Here is a 14705-nt window from a genome sequence, read left to right as displayed (position 1 = left end):
TATAGGCTTCGAATGGTAACTATCGTCTCGCCCCGTCCCGCAGTTAACACTAACAAAAATTTCTATATATACTATATATCTATACATTTTTATAACCGTTAAAATCGCACCGCAGTTGAACCGCTGATCCCATACCACTCAAACCGCAGTCACGATTCGGAGCCTACTGCTTGTAATAGAAGTAGAATAAGATTATCAGGTGGGTTTGAAAGGCGATATAGCTTTAGGCTTTTAGCCCATTAGAGGAAACACCCGTGACAGCTCTCTAGGACAATCGATCGGTACTCATGGCGTCAGCGACCTCCATTGTTTCCGGCATCAATCCTTCAAGGATCCTGACTTCCTTCAACTCCGCGGGTGACTGCAGAAGAATCAACCTGACCGGTGTTAAAACTTATACGGCGTTGACTCGGAGAGGATACTGGTCGATCGGAGCTGTGTCCTCAAATCGCGGGAATGCGAAATCTTCCTTTCCGTCTTCCAGTCGCATGTAAGTCTGCTTAGAGTTGATCTGATTAGTGGTCATTGATTTGATTTCGAATGTGAATTGTTACAGTTACCCTCGGAATCTCGTTTTCAGAGCTGCACCTGAAGCTCTGCCAAGTGCTTGTGAAAATGCCACCGCTTCTTCAGTCAAATCTTTCAAACAGGTGAGTTTTTCATTTCGATTATTGATAACAATTTAGGGTGTTGGGTAAAAAATCTACTAGTTAACTATCTGGATTTCCTTTCTTCCGACTTGGATTAATTAACTTGCTTCATGCTCTGACTAAACTTTATTGGTGCCTAAATGTTCTTCAAATTTCATTTATTTGTATTAAAAAAAGTTGATGTCTTTTATGGACTTTGAGTGAAAGTGTGTTAATTTATAAGTTTAAAAGAATTATAGTTTTGTTGAGCTTGCAATGACTTTTGAAGACAGAGATTTAGATCATTAGATTACTATCTCCTCATCACATGTTTGCTCTGTTGTACTCCGCAGTTGATTGAGTCTTTGATTGATCGGGTTGATCTATCTGAATCCGAGACTGAATCATCTCTCGAGTTTTTGCTCAACGAGGCTAATGAGGCACTGATCAGTGCCTTTCTGGTTCTCCTGAGAGCTAAAGGAGAGACATACGAAGAAGTAAGTATAATACCAAGCCTGTATAGGCACATGAAAACGTATACATAATCATATATAAACAAAAACTTCACTGAGTAGAATGATCCTGTGTTGGGTTAGATTGTGGGGTTGGCTAGGGGAATGATGAAGCATGCGAGAAAAGTGGATGGATTAGTTGATGCCGTGGACATAGTAGGAACAGGTGGTGATGGAGCTAACACAGTCAACATATCAACTGGATCTTCAATACTTGCTGCAGCTTGCGGTGCAAAAGTAGCAAAGGTATATAAATGACTGAGAACATCCTTTAGAAAAACGCCAAAATGTGCTTAGATGGTAAATGAGCTCATCTGTTTTTTATGCAGCAAGGGAATCGTTCGAGCTCTTCTGCTTGTGGAAGTGCTGATGTATTAGAGGCACTAGGAGTGGTGATTGACTTGGGACCAGAAGGGATTAAGAGATGTGTCGAAGAATCAGGGATCGCTTTCATGATGTCACCAATGTACCATCCAGCTATGAAGATCGTTGGTCCTGTCCGTAAAAAGCTTAAAATCAAAACTGTTTTTAACGTACTGGGACCTATGCTTAATCCTGCTAGAGTCTCTTATGCCGTCGTTGGTGTATACCACAAAAACCTGGTACACATTCTCACCTCTGAATCAGCTGTTGTTCATCAACAACAACAAAAAGACTTATACTAATCAGATTCTATTGTGGTTTATAGGTTCTGAAGATGGCAAAGGCACTGCAACGGTTTGGTATGAAAAGAGCATTGGTTGTTCATTCATATGGCCTAGACGAAATGAGTCCGTTAGGTAAATTAAAATTCTCTCTTCCTACAACCGTTGACTTTCATTGTCCAATGATTGCTAACCATTATCGTTTAATGTAAACAGGAGGAGGGCTAGTTTATGATGTGACCCCAGAAAAGATTGAAGAATTCTCATTTGACCCATGTAAAGTTCCTCTTTCAATTCTAGTTTTGTTACCCCATTTCTGTAATGAATATTGCAGTTGCAGCTTGGTGAATGAATGAATGATGGAGAGTTGGTTTAAATTTAAAGGTTATTTCCTTTTGACAGTGGACTTTGGTATTCCTCGGTGTACAATTGAGGATTTGCGTGGTGGAGGTCCAGACTACAACGCGGATGTGTTAAGACGTGTGCTTTCAGGGGAAACTGGAGCAATAGCTGATTCATTGGTATGTTTTTGTTTGGTTGCTCTCTGAAAACTCTCAGTCTCGTGAACTTCTGCAATTAGTTAATCTATTTTTTTTTTTTGTTTCCAAAATCTTGTTTGTAGATCCTAAACGCAGCTGCGGCTCTTTTGGTTAGCAACCGAGTTAAAACGCTAGGTGAAGGAGTAGCTTTGGCACGTGAAGTACAGTCGTCAGGGAAAGCTATCAAGACGCTTGATTCATGGATTCATTCATCTAAGCTAGCTCAGAAATCTCAGTGATTATCTACATATATATTTGGATATTGTATGCAGTGAACTACTCAAGAAAGGTTTGTAACTCTAGTTTTATTTGTCAAGCAAGAACAAGAAGAGACGAGAGAACTCGTTCTCTTTGTAAACATTACAAAAATATCATCATCTATATAATAAAAGCAAGTGAATCTGTTTTATATTATGATGGGAATTTAATGAAATAAACCCTCAATTAAACCCACAAGTATTTTTATAATAAAAGAATTCCTTAACTAAACTCTGTTACAAAAACTAACCTTCCGTCTTCGTCTTCGCAAACGTTTATAACGTAACATGTTTTTCTCTTTATACCATTTCAATAAAAGAAATCGAGGCGTTATATTAGCACAAAAACAGCAAGTTTTTCTATTAAAATCGCACGATGTTTGGTTGCTAGCAATATATATCAAAATAAAACTTTATCATAAAAACAAAGCACTTTATTTTACCAAAAAACAGAGCATGGGATCCCACCAAAAGATCTTTTAATTTCCCCGACTCTCTCTCTCCACCTTATCTCCAACAAAAGGCGACTTCTAAGGCTCTGCTTCCTCCGGCCCGGACGGCGCGTGGTGGCGCGTACCAGCGACCGGAGGCCCCTCCGTTCTGGTTTCTCCTTCTTGTCAAGCTGCCGCTCCGCCTGTCCTGCTCTCCTCCGATATGCTCGTCATCCTGGATTAGGGTTTGAGGTCGGAGATCTGCTCCGCTGCAGAGGAGCGTCGTTTCCGACGGTCAATCAACTCTCTCTGGATCTACGGCGAGGAGGTCAAAAGGCAGGTGGGAGTTGCAGTCGACTTTTTGGGGTTTGTGTGAGATTGATTTTCTCCTCCAATCTCGTCATGCATTCTCGGTCCGCGAGGCGAGGAACGGTGGGTCTTCTTTTGGATCTGTGGTGGTTCGCCGCTTCTGGTCTAGAGGGTCATTTGGCTCGGATGGGTGGTTCTCGTCGGTTCGTCGATTCAGATTGCTTCTCTCCTTAGTCGAGGTGTGTGCTGGTGGGTCTCATTACCATGGCGGCGAGTTTGTGATCTGGAGCACGCATGCGGGTTGGTGCTCGAGGTCTGTGGCCATCTCGCGTAAGTATTGTCAGCGGTTTAAAAGGCGGTCGTCTATGCTGCTTTGGTGGCCGCTCGCAAGGCTTCCTCACCTTCTGTTCTTCTCTTCGCGGTCTCTATTCTGTGGTCTCGGTTGCAGCAGCACCAATTTCAGTCCGTCGGTTCTCGGCAACAACGGGCGTTTGGTGGCCCTCGTGTCTTTGGCCGCCTCACTCAACGCTCGGTCTTCGCTCACATCCCAACATCACAGAGGTTTGTTTGAGCTCTTGTGGTGGTGTTGTGTGACAATTGTGTGCAGGTCGGGCTCGGGGTAGGGAGTACGGGGTTTGCGGCCCTGGTTTACTCGGAACGGCATCTTGTGTAGGTCGTCTCCGGGCTTAATAAATGCTCGATTTGGTTGTTGCGGGTGCTAGGCTTTCTCTGTGGCTGTATATTCTTGCAGGCGGGTGCTTTGAAGCCCTCGGCGAGCTGTTTTCGGTTGGGCCATTACGTTTAAGAACGGATCACCGGGGAGGCCAAAATTACCGGGATCTCGACTCTCGGTTGAACTTGGCTCATCCTTTTGCGGCAAGCTGTTGGTGCGGACTAGGTCGAGTCTCGGAGTTTCGGTTGTGGTTGTTATGTCTGCCTCGTTATAGTTAGATTGTGGTTGTGTTTAGGTTTTTATTTCTGTTCTCCGTTTCTTGTCGTCTCTGTAATTCTGTCAAAAACGAAAAACCTTGGTAACAATATCTTAATATTTTTACCAAAAAAAAAAACAGAGCATGGTAAAGGGCCATAGTTTTACCAAAACAAACTAATTTCATAAAATGCACAACCTAAGAAAAACAAAAAAAAAAACTATCTTCTAAGAAGCTATAGAAGAATGCGTTGGCTCAGTGATAACATTTTCTTCAGTTATAGCCTTCTGTTTTTTACGCGGTCTTCCTCGAGGTTTCTTAAGTGGTTTAGGCACGGCTTCACGCTTGCATGAACGTATTGTGTGTCCAACTTGTTGACAGTTACTGCATATGGAAATTATGATTTATAATATGTTTAGCCTTCTTTCACAACCATGTCTACTAGCATTGATACACTTGGATTTTCAAACTCTACTTTGCATCGTCTTATATCACCAATATATGAACCATCTGAAGTCCAATATCCACTCACATATAATCTAAAGAAACTTGTCCTGCATCAAAAATAAATAAATTATGTATGTCAATGTTTTGATTTTGTGTGTCATGCTTATAAGATAAAAATGTAACCTTTTGATCAAATAAACTCTAGACACAGTAAAGAAAGGAAATAAAAGACTTGGACTTATACATAATGTGGTGAAACTCGTTAATATGAACATCTTGACCACTGAACTCACATAACGTAAAAAAAAAAAGAAAATCAAATTCGTTTCTTGGTGGTTGTATTTCCTCATCATTTTTGATTACTTTATCATCATTGGCCACGGAAAAGAAACAGAATACGGTGCACTGGTATTCGGATCAGGCTAGCAATTTCTGTCTCTATCGTTCAACATTTTATGATTTTAGGGCTTCTTGTTGTGAGTTAATGAACCCCAAAACTTTGTGTAGTTTATAATAAAAATCTTCGTTTCTATGATTTAGTAAATGTGTCTTATTGTTTTATTTCATTTAAATGGTTAAAAAGTAAAAGCGTTAGGTTATAAACGTTTGCAAAGACAGAGGGTTTGTTTTTGTAACCGATTTTAGTTAAGGAATTTTTTATTATAAAAATACTTGAGGGTTTAAATATGGATGAGCCAATAGTTGAGGGTTTATTTCATTAAATTCCCTATTATGATCTACGGAGGAAAATTTTTTTCCATACTTTTATCGAATCAAGGAATTGATCATTTGGGATTCACACAGTTTTTACATAATTAAACGTCAAGTACTTCATCTCTCTTCGTTTGAAAGGCTTCTATAAAGCTGGGTTTTGTACTCTACCAAACCGGCGATAAGGAAACATGGCCGGTTCTCTGTGTGTAGGCACAAATTGTTTACTTAACTTTCAATATTTTTGAAAACTTTCCAAAAAAGTTTCCGGATAATGTTCGGGAGTTTGAACCCGACGTGAATCGAACACGCAACCTTCTGATCTGGAGTCAGACGCGCTACCATTGCGCCACGGATCCGGATGCTAGTTAGGCTCAAGTATACTTAGTTGACGATTATGTAATAAACTTGAATATGGTTTCTCACTTGTTGTCTGGCCTTTCTTTAACAATCGATCAAAAACTTATTTGACATGATATCGTGCCTGTGTCATAACTCATAAGAAATGGTATTCATTCTCTCAAGTCTCAACAATTCTTTCAAAAAGGAGGAAGATGAGAAAAAAATGTCCTATAATATACAATGATTTACAATGAATAAGTCTATTGCTAACTCAATGGAGACAAATTGCTAACTCAAGAAGAAGAAAAGATTTGGATAGTCATCATTGGAGCCTTGACGTTACGTTGATGAAGATATCTTCGGGACAAGGGATCGTTAAGCCACCCATCGGATGATCAAACCCAAACTCTTCCTCAGATTTACTTAGAAGTGCTTGAAATGAAGGCTGGGTCAAGTATGAGATTGGCACCACATATCTCTTCTTCTGGCTCTCTCCTACGTACACTGCAAGAAACCCTTTAGGTGCTGCCGAGGCTGTTGTTTTGCTCGTGGAAGCTGCTGTGACGGATCGGCCAAGAATCTTCTTTGCACCCAATAGACTTCTCACCAAAGCCATTTCTATTTTATGTTTTCTGAAAGTTTGAATTCTTTTGAAGAGATGTATGAAAAGATTAAAGCTATTGGATTGCTTTGTTGTTGGTTGATGATAGAAAGAATGAATCAGTTGTATATATAGAAAGACCAGTGAATATAATGTCTTGAAAAGTCTTTGAAACTTGTGGTCTTTGAAGCGTTGGGACAGACTAGAACAGAGAGTATCACATGGTTCTGTCTTTAGCATCTGGAAATAAATCATTTATGCAATCAGTCCACTTGGATAGTACTCTCCGTATGCAATTCACATGGGCTTGTCTTCTCAATGTTTCTGAGATAAGACTTGCCCACATGACTTAACTTGCACCGTTTCTGTGAATCTTTGATGATTAAGTGGTTGGCTCTCTGGCCTATTCTCTAAGCTTAATGGTTGAAATGAATTTAATAAGAACAAAAAGTGGGACATGTTGTTCCTTAACAACAGAACATAAGAACAAAGTATCTATCGCTGGTTAAGTAAATTCTTTAACTTATGCATATGACAACTCTAAGTAAAATATATTTCGGCCTTTGAGCTTTGCTAGATAAATGCGAAAACAGAGTACAGAAGATACATTTGATCAAATGACTAATATTGTTACTTGAGTTGTAAGACTGATAAATAGTAAAACATAATTTAAGGACTAAATAATGAAAGCTAAGAATGCATTCACTTCCTTGGAGATGAATGACTGATTCTAACTTTAGCTTTAGAGTTTTAATGAGAAGACTATTGGAGAAGCTGTGATAAAGTGCCGGTTTTGTCAAATCTTTGTTTGCGCCAGTTTAACAAAAGAGAAACAGAGAAATACACAAGAAACAGAAGAAGAAAGACTTTCTAGCAGATTGTGGGCTATATACGTAAGATGTGAGATTTGAGAGATTCCGCACAAATATTAATTTCTCCATGATTCTTGTACTACAACTTTCTAGCAGATTGAACTTTCCTGTTAAATAGGATGCTTAATAAATTAACAAACTCTTCATTTGCTATCCAAGAGCATCTTAAGTATAAATTGAATTAGTTCTTCATTGGTGTTGTCATTTACTTTCCACTAATCGATCCATAATGTATTAGTTTAACATGAATCATGACTGTGTCTATAACTGAAAAAATGGTATTTACATTCAAAACTTTTAGAACGACTCTTTCAAGAAGAAAGAGAAATAAAAAATCTCTATTTACAAGGAACAAGTATATCTCTAACTCGAAGAACAATATGTTGGATAATAATTATTGGAGCCGAGATGTCACATCGATGAATGTATCTTCAGGACAAGGGATCGTTAAGCCACCCATTGGATGATTGAACCCAAACTCTTCTTCAGATTTGCTGAGAAGAGCTTGAAATGAAGGCTGGCTCAAGTATGAGACAGGCACCACATATCTCTTCTTCTGACCCTCTCCTACGTACACAGCAAGAAACCCTTTTGGTGCCGCCGAGGTTGCACTTTTGCTTGTTGCGGAGCGGCCAAGAATCTTCTTTGCACCCAATAGACTTCTCACGAAAGCCATTTCTATGATTTTGATTGAAAGTTTTAATTATTTTGAAGAAGTGTATGACAAGATACAATTTATTGGATTGCTTGTTTGTTGGTTGATGATTGTAAGAATGGGTTATGTGATGTGCATATATAGAAAGATCAACGAATGAGTTGAAGCTTCTCTCAAAAATCATTGAAGCTTGTGGTCTTCAACTGTGGGACAGACTAGAACAGAGTTTCACATGGTTCTGTCTCTACAATATTGAAAAGTATAGTTCACGCAGTATGACCTGATGAGACTATTAATTGAGAGTGGGACAATTAAACTAAAGACAAGATCCATATGCAAATCACAAGGACTGTTTTTCTCAATTGTTTTGTTTTTCTTCAGATAATGACATGCTTTCAAGTTCTTCATGTTCTGTGGTGATCATATTTCCTCATCTCTGTGGTCTTTAAGTAGTTAGAACTTAAAGTGGGGACCTGAAGTTTCTCACCAACAGAGGAACAAGTCTCTGTCTCTGGTAAAGTTGTTCTTTTCTGGCTCAGAGATCTCACCTAATATGTACTGACACATGCTTTGTCTAGTCTTTCCCAACATTTTGATCTCATAAGGCCCCATCTGATGATCAATCTGATGGTGGTGGTTCGATGAGGTTATTTGCAGAGATATCCCACATAGATGTGATAGCTTGACAGGTTAGTCACCGTTTAAAGTCGATCAAATTTAAGTTTCTCCCCATGAGATCATGTCCTTTGAAAATGAATGTGCTCTTGTTCTCTTGGTAGGCAACAAACGTCCCACCACATCATTAAGAAACTCAATCTGCTAATATTTTATCATAGATGAGAGAAGATTGCAGTGTTTCATTTTTTCTCTTTTTTTTTATTATTATAAAGAAATTGAGGAAACAACCTTTTGTGATTTGTGAAGTGCATATAATGTTGATTAGCCTTCATTGCTTGTCACATATGTAAAACAAAACCATGTGAAACTCTGTTCTGGCATGTCCCACTATTGTAGTTTCATTGCATGCAGAGTGGTTTTAACTCCTTCATTGATCTATTTATACATCCAGAGACACAACCAATTCTTCACAACACCAAGTAGTAAAGCAATCCAAATCTTGACTCTCAGCATTTAACTTAGTATCCTCAACCCACTTCAGTTTAGATTTTCGAAGACTATAAATGGCTTTGGTAAGAGGTCTCTTGGGTGCAAAAAAGATCATGAGCCGCTCTGTAACAGCTACAACACCAAAAGGTTTTCTTGCGGTGTATGTTGGCGAGGACCAGGTCCATAAGAAGAGATATATGGTTCCTGTATCATATTTGAACCAGCCTTCCTTTCAAGCTCTGCTCAGTAAATCTGAAGAAGAGTTTGGGTTTGATCATCCTATGGGTGGCTTAACGATCCCTTGTCCTGAAGATACTTTCATCATTGTGACTTCTAGCCTAAAGCGAAGATGATCCAAAGAAGAGAGATCTAACATTTGTAGCTCGAGTTAGAGATAGAATCATTCAGTGTAAATAGGTTAACCTTTTCTTCGTTCATTGTGAGAAAAGAGTTGTTAAAGAGGTCACAAGGCTTAATGTGAATGTCATTTTTGTTATGTAAGCATTAAAAGATCTCTCTATTCGAATTAAATTTTTTTCTGAAAATATAATTTCATCTTAAAAGCTTGGATTGCTTGAGTGTTAATGATATTAAGAGTTTGTTCTGTTTCAAATATACAGAGGAATCAATGATATGAGTGGAAATTTATGGTCTGCAGCGTTTCACAAGTTTCAACTTGTTTCCCATTAATATTGAAAGCTTGGGGTTCTTAAATATAACTAATCACGTTTCTGGATTGCTCGAGTGTTAATGATATGAAGAGCTTGTTCTGTTTCAGACTCAGTAGATACAAAGGAATCAATGAAATGACTTGAAACTTGTGGTCTTTCCAAACAGCGTTCCACATGACTCTCTAATCAAGAAGGATGATTTATTGACTGTAGTCTGTATGACGAGTTACATCTTTCTCAACTAATTATTCACTGATTGTCCTGTCTTAATGAGGTATCCTCTGCAGTCTTTGGGGTAATTTGATTGTGTTGTGAGATGACTGGAATCGTAAACAAAAGCATATATGGGTCTCACAACTTTCTCCTGCTACTAATATGGATACGTAGACAATTATCAATTATGCATGCAAGAAAGATGAAAATATTCTCAGAAAACTTGCTGCTGTTGTATAATTGAAACCATTGTTTTTACACGGAACTATGACATACACATTTGCATTTTGTAGCCTCTTGAATAACTCTATTTCACAAAGAGTGATGAAAAACGTTAACATAGATACATTGAATAATTTTCTCTCTAACTCAGGCTAAACTAATGTCAGTTTTTTTCTTCTTCATCACTGAAGCTGGGAAGTCGCATTGATGAAGGTATCTTCAGGACAAGGAATCGTTAAGCCACCCATTGGATGATCAAATCCAAACTCTTCCTCCGATTTACCAAGAAGAGCTTGAAAAGAATGCTGGTTTAAATATGAGATAGGCACCAAATATCTCTTCTTCTACACCTGGTCTTCACCAATGTACACCGCAAGAAAACCCCTTTGGCACTGAAACTGTCCTTTTGCTTGTAGCCGCTACAGAAAAGTTAATAATCTTCTTTGTACCCAAGAGACCTCTGAGCAAAGCCATTTCTTGTGTCTGGAAAAATTGAAATCTGAAGCTTCTTAGAACAGTTTAGATGCTCAGATTCAAGGTTTGTATTGCTTTTGGTACTTGGTGATTGAAGAGTTGGCTCTGTCTCTGGATGTATAAATAGATTGATGAAAGACTGAAAACAACCCTGGAACCATTGGAAGCATGGGACACACACAAACAGAGTTTCACATGGTTCTGTGTTGTAGATATGACAGATGACAGGAAACGAAAATTGTCATGTGTGATCCTAGTAGTGGATATAATCAAAGAACAACTTAACCTGTGACACAGACTTGTTGTTCTGTTGTTGAGAAACTTCAGGTCCCCACTTTACTTTCTTATTAATTTAATCCATTTAGAAAACGGAGATGAGAGAATATGATCACCACAGAACATGAAGAACAGAAACTTGCTAGTCTTTATCATAGACAATAGCATATGTCTAGAAAGAAAACAGTCCCTTGTGATGTGCATATGGAGTTTGTTTTTTAGTTTATTGTCACACACTCAATTAATAATCTCATCAAGAAAAAATTGCATTTAGCTATAACTTTTCCAGTTGGTAAAGACAGAACCATGTGAAACTCTATTCTACTATGACCCACAACAAGACCACAAGTTTTAAAGACTTTTCAGAGATGCTTCAACTCATTCATTGATCTTTCTATATATACATATCACATTACCTATTCTTTTCATCATCAACCAACAAACAAGAAATATATCCAATAACTTTCATCTTTTCATACATCTTCAGAAGCTTCATAAGAATTCAAACTTTCACTCCAAAAAAATACAAAATGGCTTTCGTGAGAAATCTATTGGGTACAAAGAAGATTCTTGGCCGCTCCCTCTCAGTAGCAGCAAGCAAAAGGACAACCTCAGCGGCACCAAAGGGGTTTCTTGCAGTGTACGTAGGAGAGAGTCAGAAGAAGAGATATGTGGTGCCAGTCTCATACTTGAGCCAGCCTTCATTTCAAGCTCTACTCAGCAAATCGGAAGAAGAGTTTGGGTTCGATCATCCAATGGGTGGCTTAACGATCTCCTGTCCTGAAGATATCTTCATCAATGTGACTTCCCGGCTGCAACGATGATTATCCAACATATTGTTCTTCGAGATAGAGATAGACCTGTTCTTTGTAAATAGAGGAGAAACGTTTTTCTCTTTCATCTCGAAAGAGTTGTTCTAAAAGTTTTGAAAAGTAAATACCATTTTTCAGTTATAGGCACAATCATGATTCATGTTAAATGAATACACTTTGGATTGATCATTGAAAAAGAAATGACAACACCCATTGAAGAACTATATTAATTTAGTACTTTGAAAAAAAAGAAAAAAATGTACTTTGGTTGCCATTAATAAATTAAATGAGCATTTTCATATGGATCCGTGGCTCAACATAACCAAATTATCTTCTAGAAAGTCCTTTTTTCCATTTTTCGAGATTTGCTCAGTTTCTCTCTTTTACCGTTAAACTGGCGCCAACAAATACGAAAGTTTACAAAACCGGCAGTTTCTTGTAACAACAGCTTCTCCATTTTTTGTTCTTATCAAAATTATAAAAGCTAAAGTTAGAAGCAGTCATACATCTCCAAGGGAGTGAATTCATTCTCAGCTTTCAATATTTATATGTCTTACTATTTATGAGTCTTCCAACTCATGTAACAATATCAGTCATTTGATAAAATGTATCTTCTGTGCTCTGTTTTCCCTTTATCTAGCAAACCTCAAAGGCCGAAATAGTTTTACTTAGAACTGTCATGTGTAAATTAACTTAACCAGTGACAAAAACATGTGTTTTCTGTTCTGTTGTTGAAGAACAACAGGTCCCCACTTTAAGTTCTTATTAAAGTTACTTTGACCATATTGTTTAGAGGATAGGCCAGAGATCCAACCACTAAATCATCACAGATTCACAGAAACGGTGCAAGTGGAGACGTCTTATCTCAGAAACATTGAGAAGACAAGCCCTTGTGAACTGCAAAGGGAGAGTACTATCCAAGTGGACCAATTGCAATGATGCTTCTTTTCAAGATGCTAAAGACAGAACCATGTGATACTCTCTGTTCTACTCTGTCCCACGCTTCAAAGACCACAAGTTTCAAAGACTTTTCAAGACATTATATTCACTGGTCTTTCTATATATACAACTGATTCATTCTTTCTATCATCAACCAACAACTAGCAGTCCAATAGCTTTAATCTTTTCATACATCTCTTCAAAAGAATTCAAACTTTCAGAAAACAAAAAAAAATAGAAATGGCTTTGGTTAGAAGTCTATTGGGTGCAAAGAAGATTCTTGGACGCTCCGTCTCAGCAGCTTCCACGAGCAAAACAGCAGCCTCGGCGGCACCGAAAGGGTTTCTTGCAGTGTACGTAGGAGAGGCACAAAAGAAGAGATATGTGGTGCCAATCTCATACTTGAGACAGCCTTCTTTTCAAGCTCTTCTCAGTAAATCCGAGGAAGAGTTTGGGTTTGATCATCCGATGGGTGGCTTAACGATCCCTTGTCCTGAACATATCTTCATTAACATAACGTCTAGGCTCCAATGATGATTATCCAAATCTTTTCTTCTTCATGAGTTAGCAGTAGACATCTTCTTTGTAAATTATAGGAGCTTTTTTTTCCTTTTTTTTCTTCTAAAGTTTTGAAAGTAAATACCATTTTCATGATAGACTAATACACTTTTGACGATCATTGAAAAACGAAGGACAACACCATTCTTCTATTTAATTTATATCTTACTAGTTGAATAAAATAAGTGAAGTGTTCATCATCCATTGAAGTCTTTTTACCCAACAAAGAAAGAGATGACAAAGTTAAACAGAGTGCAAAGAGATGAAAAGTAACCGGATATTAGCACTGATACATGAACTGATGTACCGGCACTTTTATCTCTGATTCATAGTCTTACCAGAGCCTATGGATGGATCCTCAACTTCATTCTTTACTTAGAACTGACTTCAACAGTGAAGACTGCTGTTCACAGTCAATCAATCATCCACTTCTTGATTAATATTTAAAATAGAGAGAGAATCATGTGAAACGCTAATTGTGTAGACAACAAATTTAATTCATTTTGTTTATTCCTCTGTATATACTGAAACAGAACGAAATCTTCATATTATTAATACTTGAGCAATCTAAAAACTTGAATAGTTATTTTTTAACAACACCAAATTAACTTTCAAGATGAATTTCTTTTGTTTCATAATGCTTTCTGCAATCCTCATAGACATCTTTTATTGCTTTTATTCAATGTAAATAGGTCAACCTTTTTTCTCGGTTTTTTGTGAGAAAAGAGTTGTTCCAAGAAGTTACAAAGCTCAATGTGAATGTCATTTTGCTGAGTAAGCACTAAAGTATCTCCATTCGAATTACATAATTTTTTCTGAAAATATAAATTCATCTTGAAAGCTTGGATTGCTCGAGTGTTATTAATATTAAGAGTTTGTTCTGTTTCAAATATATAGAGGAATCAATGATATGAGTTGAAACGTGTGGTCTTCCCAAACAACGTTCCACATGACTCTATTGCAGATAATAATTAAGAAATGTTGATTGGTTGATTGACTGTGAGACGAGTTACATCGTTCTCATGTAATTATTCGCTGCTTTGATGACATTTCTTGTGTCTGGAAAGTTGCATTTTGAAGCTTCTCAAGAAAGGTTAGATACTCAGATTCAAGGTTTGTATTGCTTTTTGCTACTTGGTAATTTGAAGAGTTGGTTCTGTCTCTGGATGTATAAATATGATGGACTGAAAACAACCCCGCAACCATTGGAAGCATGGGACATACACAAACAGAGTTTCACATGGTTCTTTCTTCTAGGAAAGCTGTCATGTGTGATCCTAGTTGTGGATATAATCAAAGAACAACTTCACCTGTGACAGAGACTTGCTGTTCTGTTGTTGAGAAACCTCAGGTCCCCACTTTACGTTCTCATTAAATTAAATCCATTAAGACCACAGAGATGAGAGAATATGATCACCACAGAACATGAAGAACAGAAACTTGCTGGTCTTTATTATAGACAATAGCATATGTCTTATCTCAAAAAAAAAACATTGAAAAAAAAACAGTCCCTTGTGATGTGCATATGGAGTTTGTTTTTTAGTTTATTGTCACA

At 37.7% G+C, this 14705-nt stretch overlaps 6 protein-coding genes and 1 non-coding gene across 8 annotated transcripts; 4 read left to right on the top strand and 3 right to left on the bottom strand.

The window, feature by feature from the left end:
* The first annotated feature begins 132 nt into the window (after positions 1–132).
* LOC106426145 (anthranilate phosphoribosyltransferase, chloroplastic) lies at positions 133–2738 on the top strand. Of its 2 annotated transcripts, none has more exons than XM_013866850.3 (9): positions 133–490; positions 557–650; positions 983–1126; positions 1226–1387; positions 1471–1743; positions 1830–1920; positions 2002–2061; positions 2188–2306; positions 2408–2738. In XM_013866850.3, exons 1-9 carry the CDS (start codon positions 288–290, stop codon positions 2561–2563), a joined length of 1302 nt encoding a protein of 433 aa, XP_013722304.1. In that variant the 5' UTR covers positions 133–287; the 3' UTR covers positions 2564–2738. The 2 variants fall into 2 exon arrangements, with proteins under 2 accessions (XP_013722304.1, XP_013722305.1); XM_013866851.3 differs by having other exon boundaries at positions 144–490; positions 581–650.
* A 2957-nt stretch (positions 2739–5695) lies between these two features.
* TRNAW-CCA lies at positions 5696–5767 on the bottom strand. The gene has a single exon. It is a non-coding gene; the product is annotated as a tRNA-Trp (tRNA).
* A 196-nt stretch (positions 5768–5963) lies between these two features.
* LOC106426146 (auxin-responsive protein SAUR21) lies at positions 5964–6575 on the bottom strand. Its single transcript, XM_013866852.3, has one exon. It carries the CDS (start codon positions 6364–6366, stop codon positions 6073–6075), a length of 294 nt encoding a protein of 97 aa, XP_013722306.3. The 5' UTR covers positions 6367–6575; the 3' UTR covers positions 5964–6072.
* An 886-nt stretch (positions 6576–7461) lies between these two features.
* On the bottom strand, positions 7462–8049 carry LOC106385304 (auxin-responsive protein SAUR21). Its single transcript, XM_013825231.3, has one exon. It carries the CDS (start codon positions 7897–7899, stop codon positions 7618–7620), a length of 282 nt encoding a protein of 93 aa, XP_013680685.2. The 5' UTR covers positions 7900–8049; the 3' UTR covers positions 7462–7617.
* Positions 8050–8440: 391 nt separating this feature from the next.
* On the top strand, positions 8441–11824 carry LOC106426149 (auxin-responsive protein SAUR21-like). The gene has a single exon (XM_048769065.1). The coding sequence runs from the start codon at positions 9060–9062 to the stop codon at positions 9336–9338; it is 279 nt and encodes a 92-aa protein (XP_048625022.1). The 5' UTR covers positions 8441–9059; the 3' UTR covers positions 9339–11824.
* Positions 11244–11824, top strand: LOC106385307 (auxin-responsive protein SAUR21). Its single transcript, XM_013825235.3, has one exon. The coding sequence runs from the start codon at positions 11372–11374 to the stop codon at positions 11663–11665; it is 294 nt and encodes a 97-aa protein (XP_013680689.2). The 5' UTR covers positions 11244–11371; the 3' UTR covers positions 11666–11824.
* Positions 11825–12733: 909 nt separating this feature from the next.
* On the top strand, positions 12734–13271 carry LOC106426151 (auxin-responsive protein SAUR21-like). The gene has a single exon (XM_013866857.3). It carries the CDS (start codon positions 12833–12835, stop codon positions 13124–13126), a length of 294 nt encoding a protein of 97 aa, XP_013722311.1. The 5' UTR covers positions 12734–12832; the 3' UTR covers positions 13127–13271.
* The last annotated feature ends 1434 nt before the right edge of the window (positions 13272–14705 follow it).

Source organism: Brassica napus, chromosome C9, assembly GCF_020379485.1.
Source record: "Brassica napus cultivar Da-Ae chromosome C9, Da-Ae, whole genome shotgun sequence".
Taxonomy (NCBI): Eukaryota; Viridiplantae; Streptophyta; class Magnoliopsida; order Brassicales; family Brassicaceae; genus Brassica; species Brassica napus.
Note: the sequence above shows the minus strand (reverse complement) of the source record. Positions and strands in the feature narration are given on the sequence as shown.

Bases quoted from the DNA above. Each gene is read 5' to 3' on its own strand.
- LOC106426145 (XM_013866850.3), top strand. From the start codon at position 288: ATGGCGTCAGCGACCTCCATTGTTTCCGGCATCAATCCTTCAAGGATC. The intron at 491-556 runs GTAAGTCTGCTT...GAATTGTTACAG, and splicing joins TTTCCGTCTTCCAGTCGCAT to TTACCCTCGGAATCTCGTTT. The intron at 1,744-1,829 runs GTACACATTCTC...TGTGGTTTATAG, and splicing joins GTGTATACCACAAAAACCTG to GTTCTGAAGATGGCAAAGGC.
- LOC106426146 (XM_013866852.3), bottom strand. From the start codon at position 6,366: ATGGCTTTGGTGAGAAGTCTATTGGGTGCAAAGAAGATTCTTGGCCGA.
- LOC106385304 (XM_013825231.3), bottom strand. From the start codon at position 7,899: ATGGCTTTCGTGAGAAGTCTATTGGGTGCAAAGAAGATTCTTGGCCGC.
- LOC106426149 (XM_048769065.1), top strand. From the start codon at position 9,060: ATGGCTTTGGTAAGAGGTCTCTTGGGTGCAAAAAAGATCATGAGCCGC.
- LOC106385307 (XM_013825235.3), top strand. From the start codon at position 11,372: ATGGCTTTCGTGAGAAATCTATTGGGTACAAAGAAGATTCTTGGCCGC.
- LOC106426151 (XM_013866857.3), top strand. From the start codon at position 12,833: ATGGCTTTGGTTAGAAGTCTATTGGGTGCAAAGAAGATTCTTGGACGC.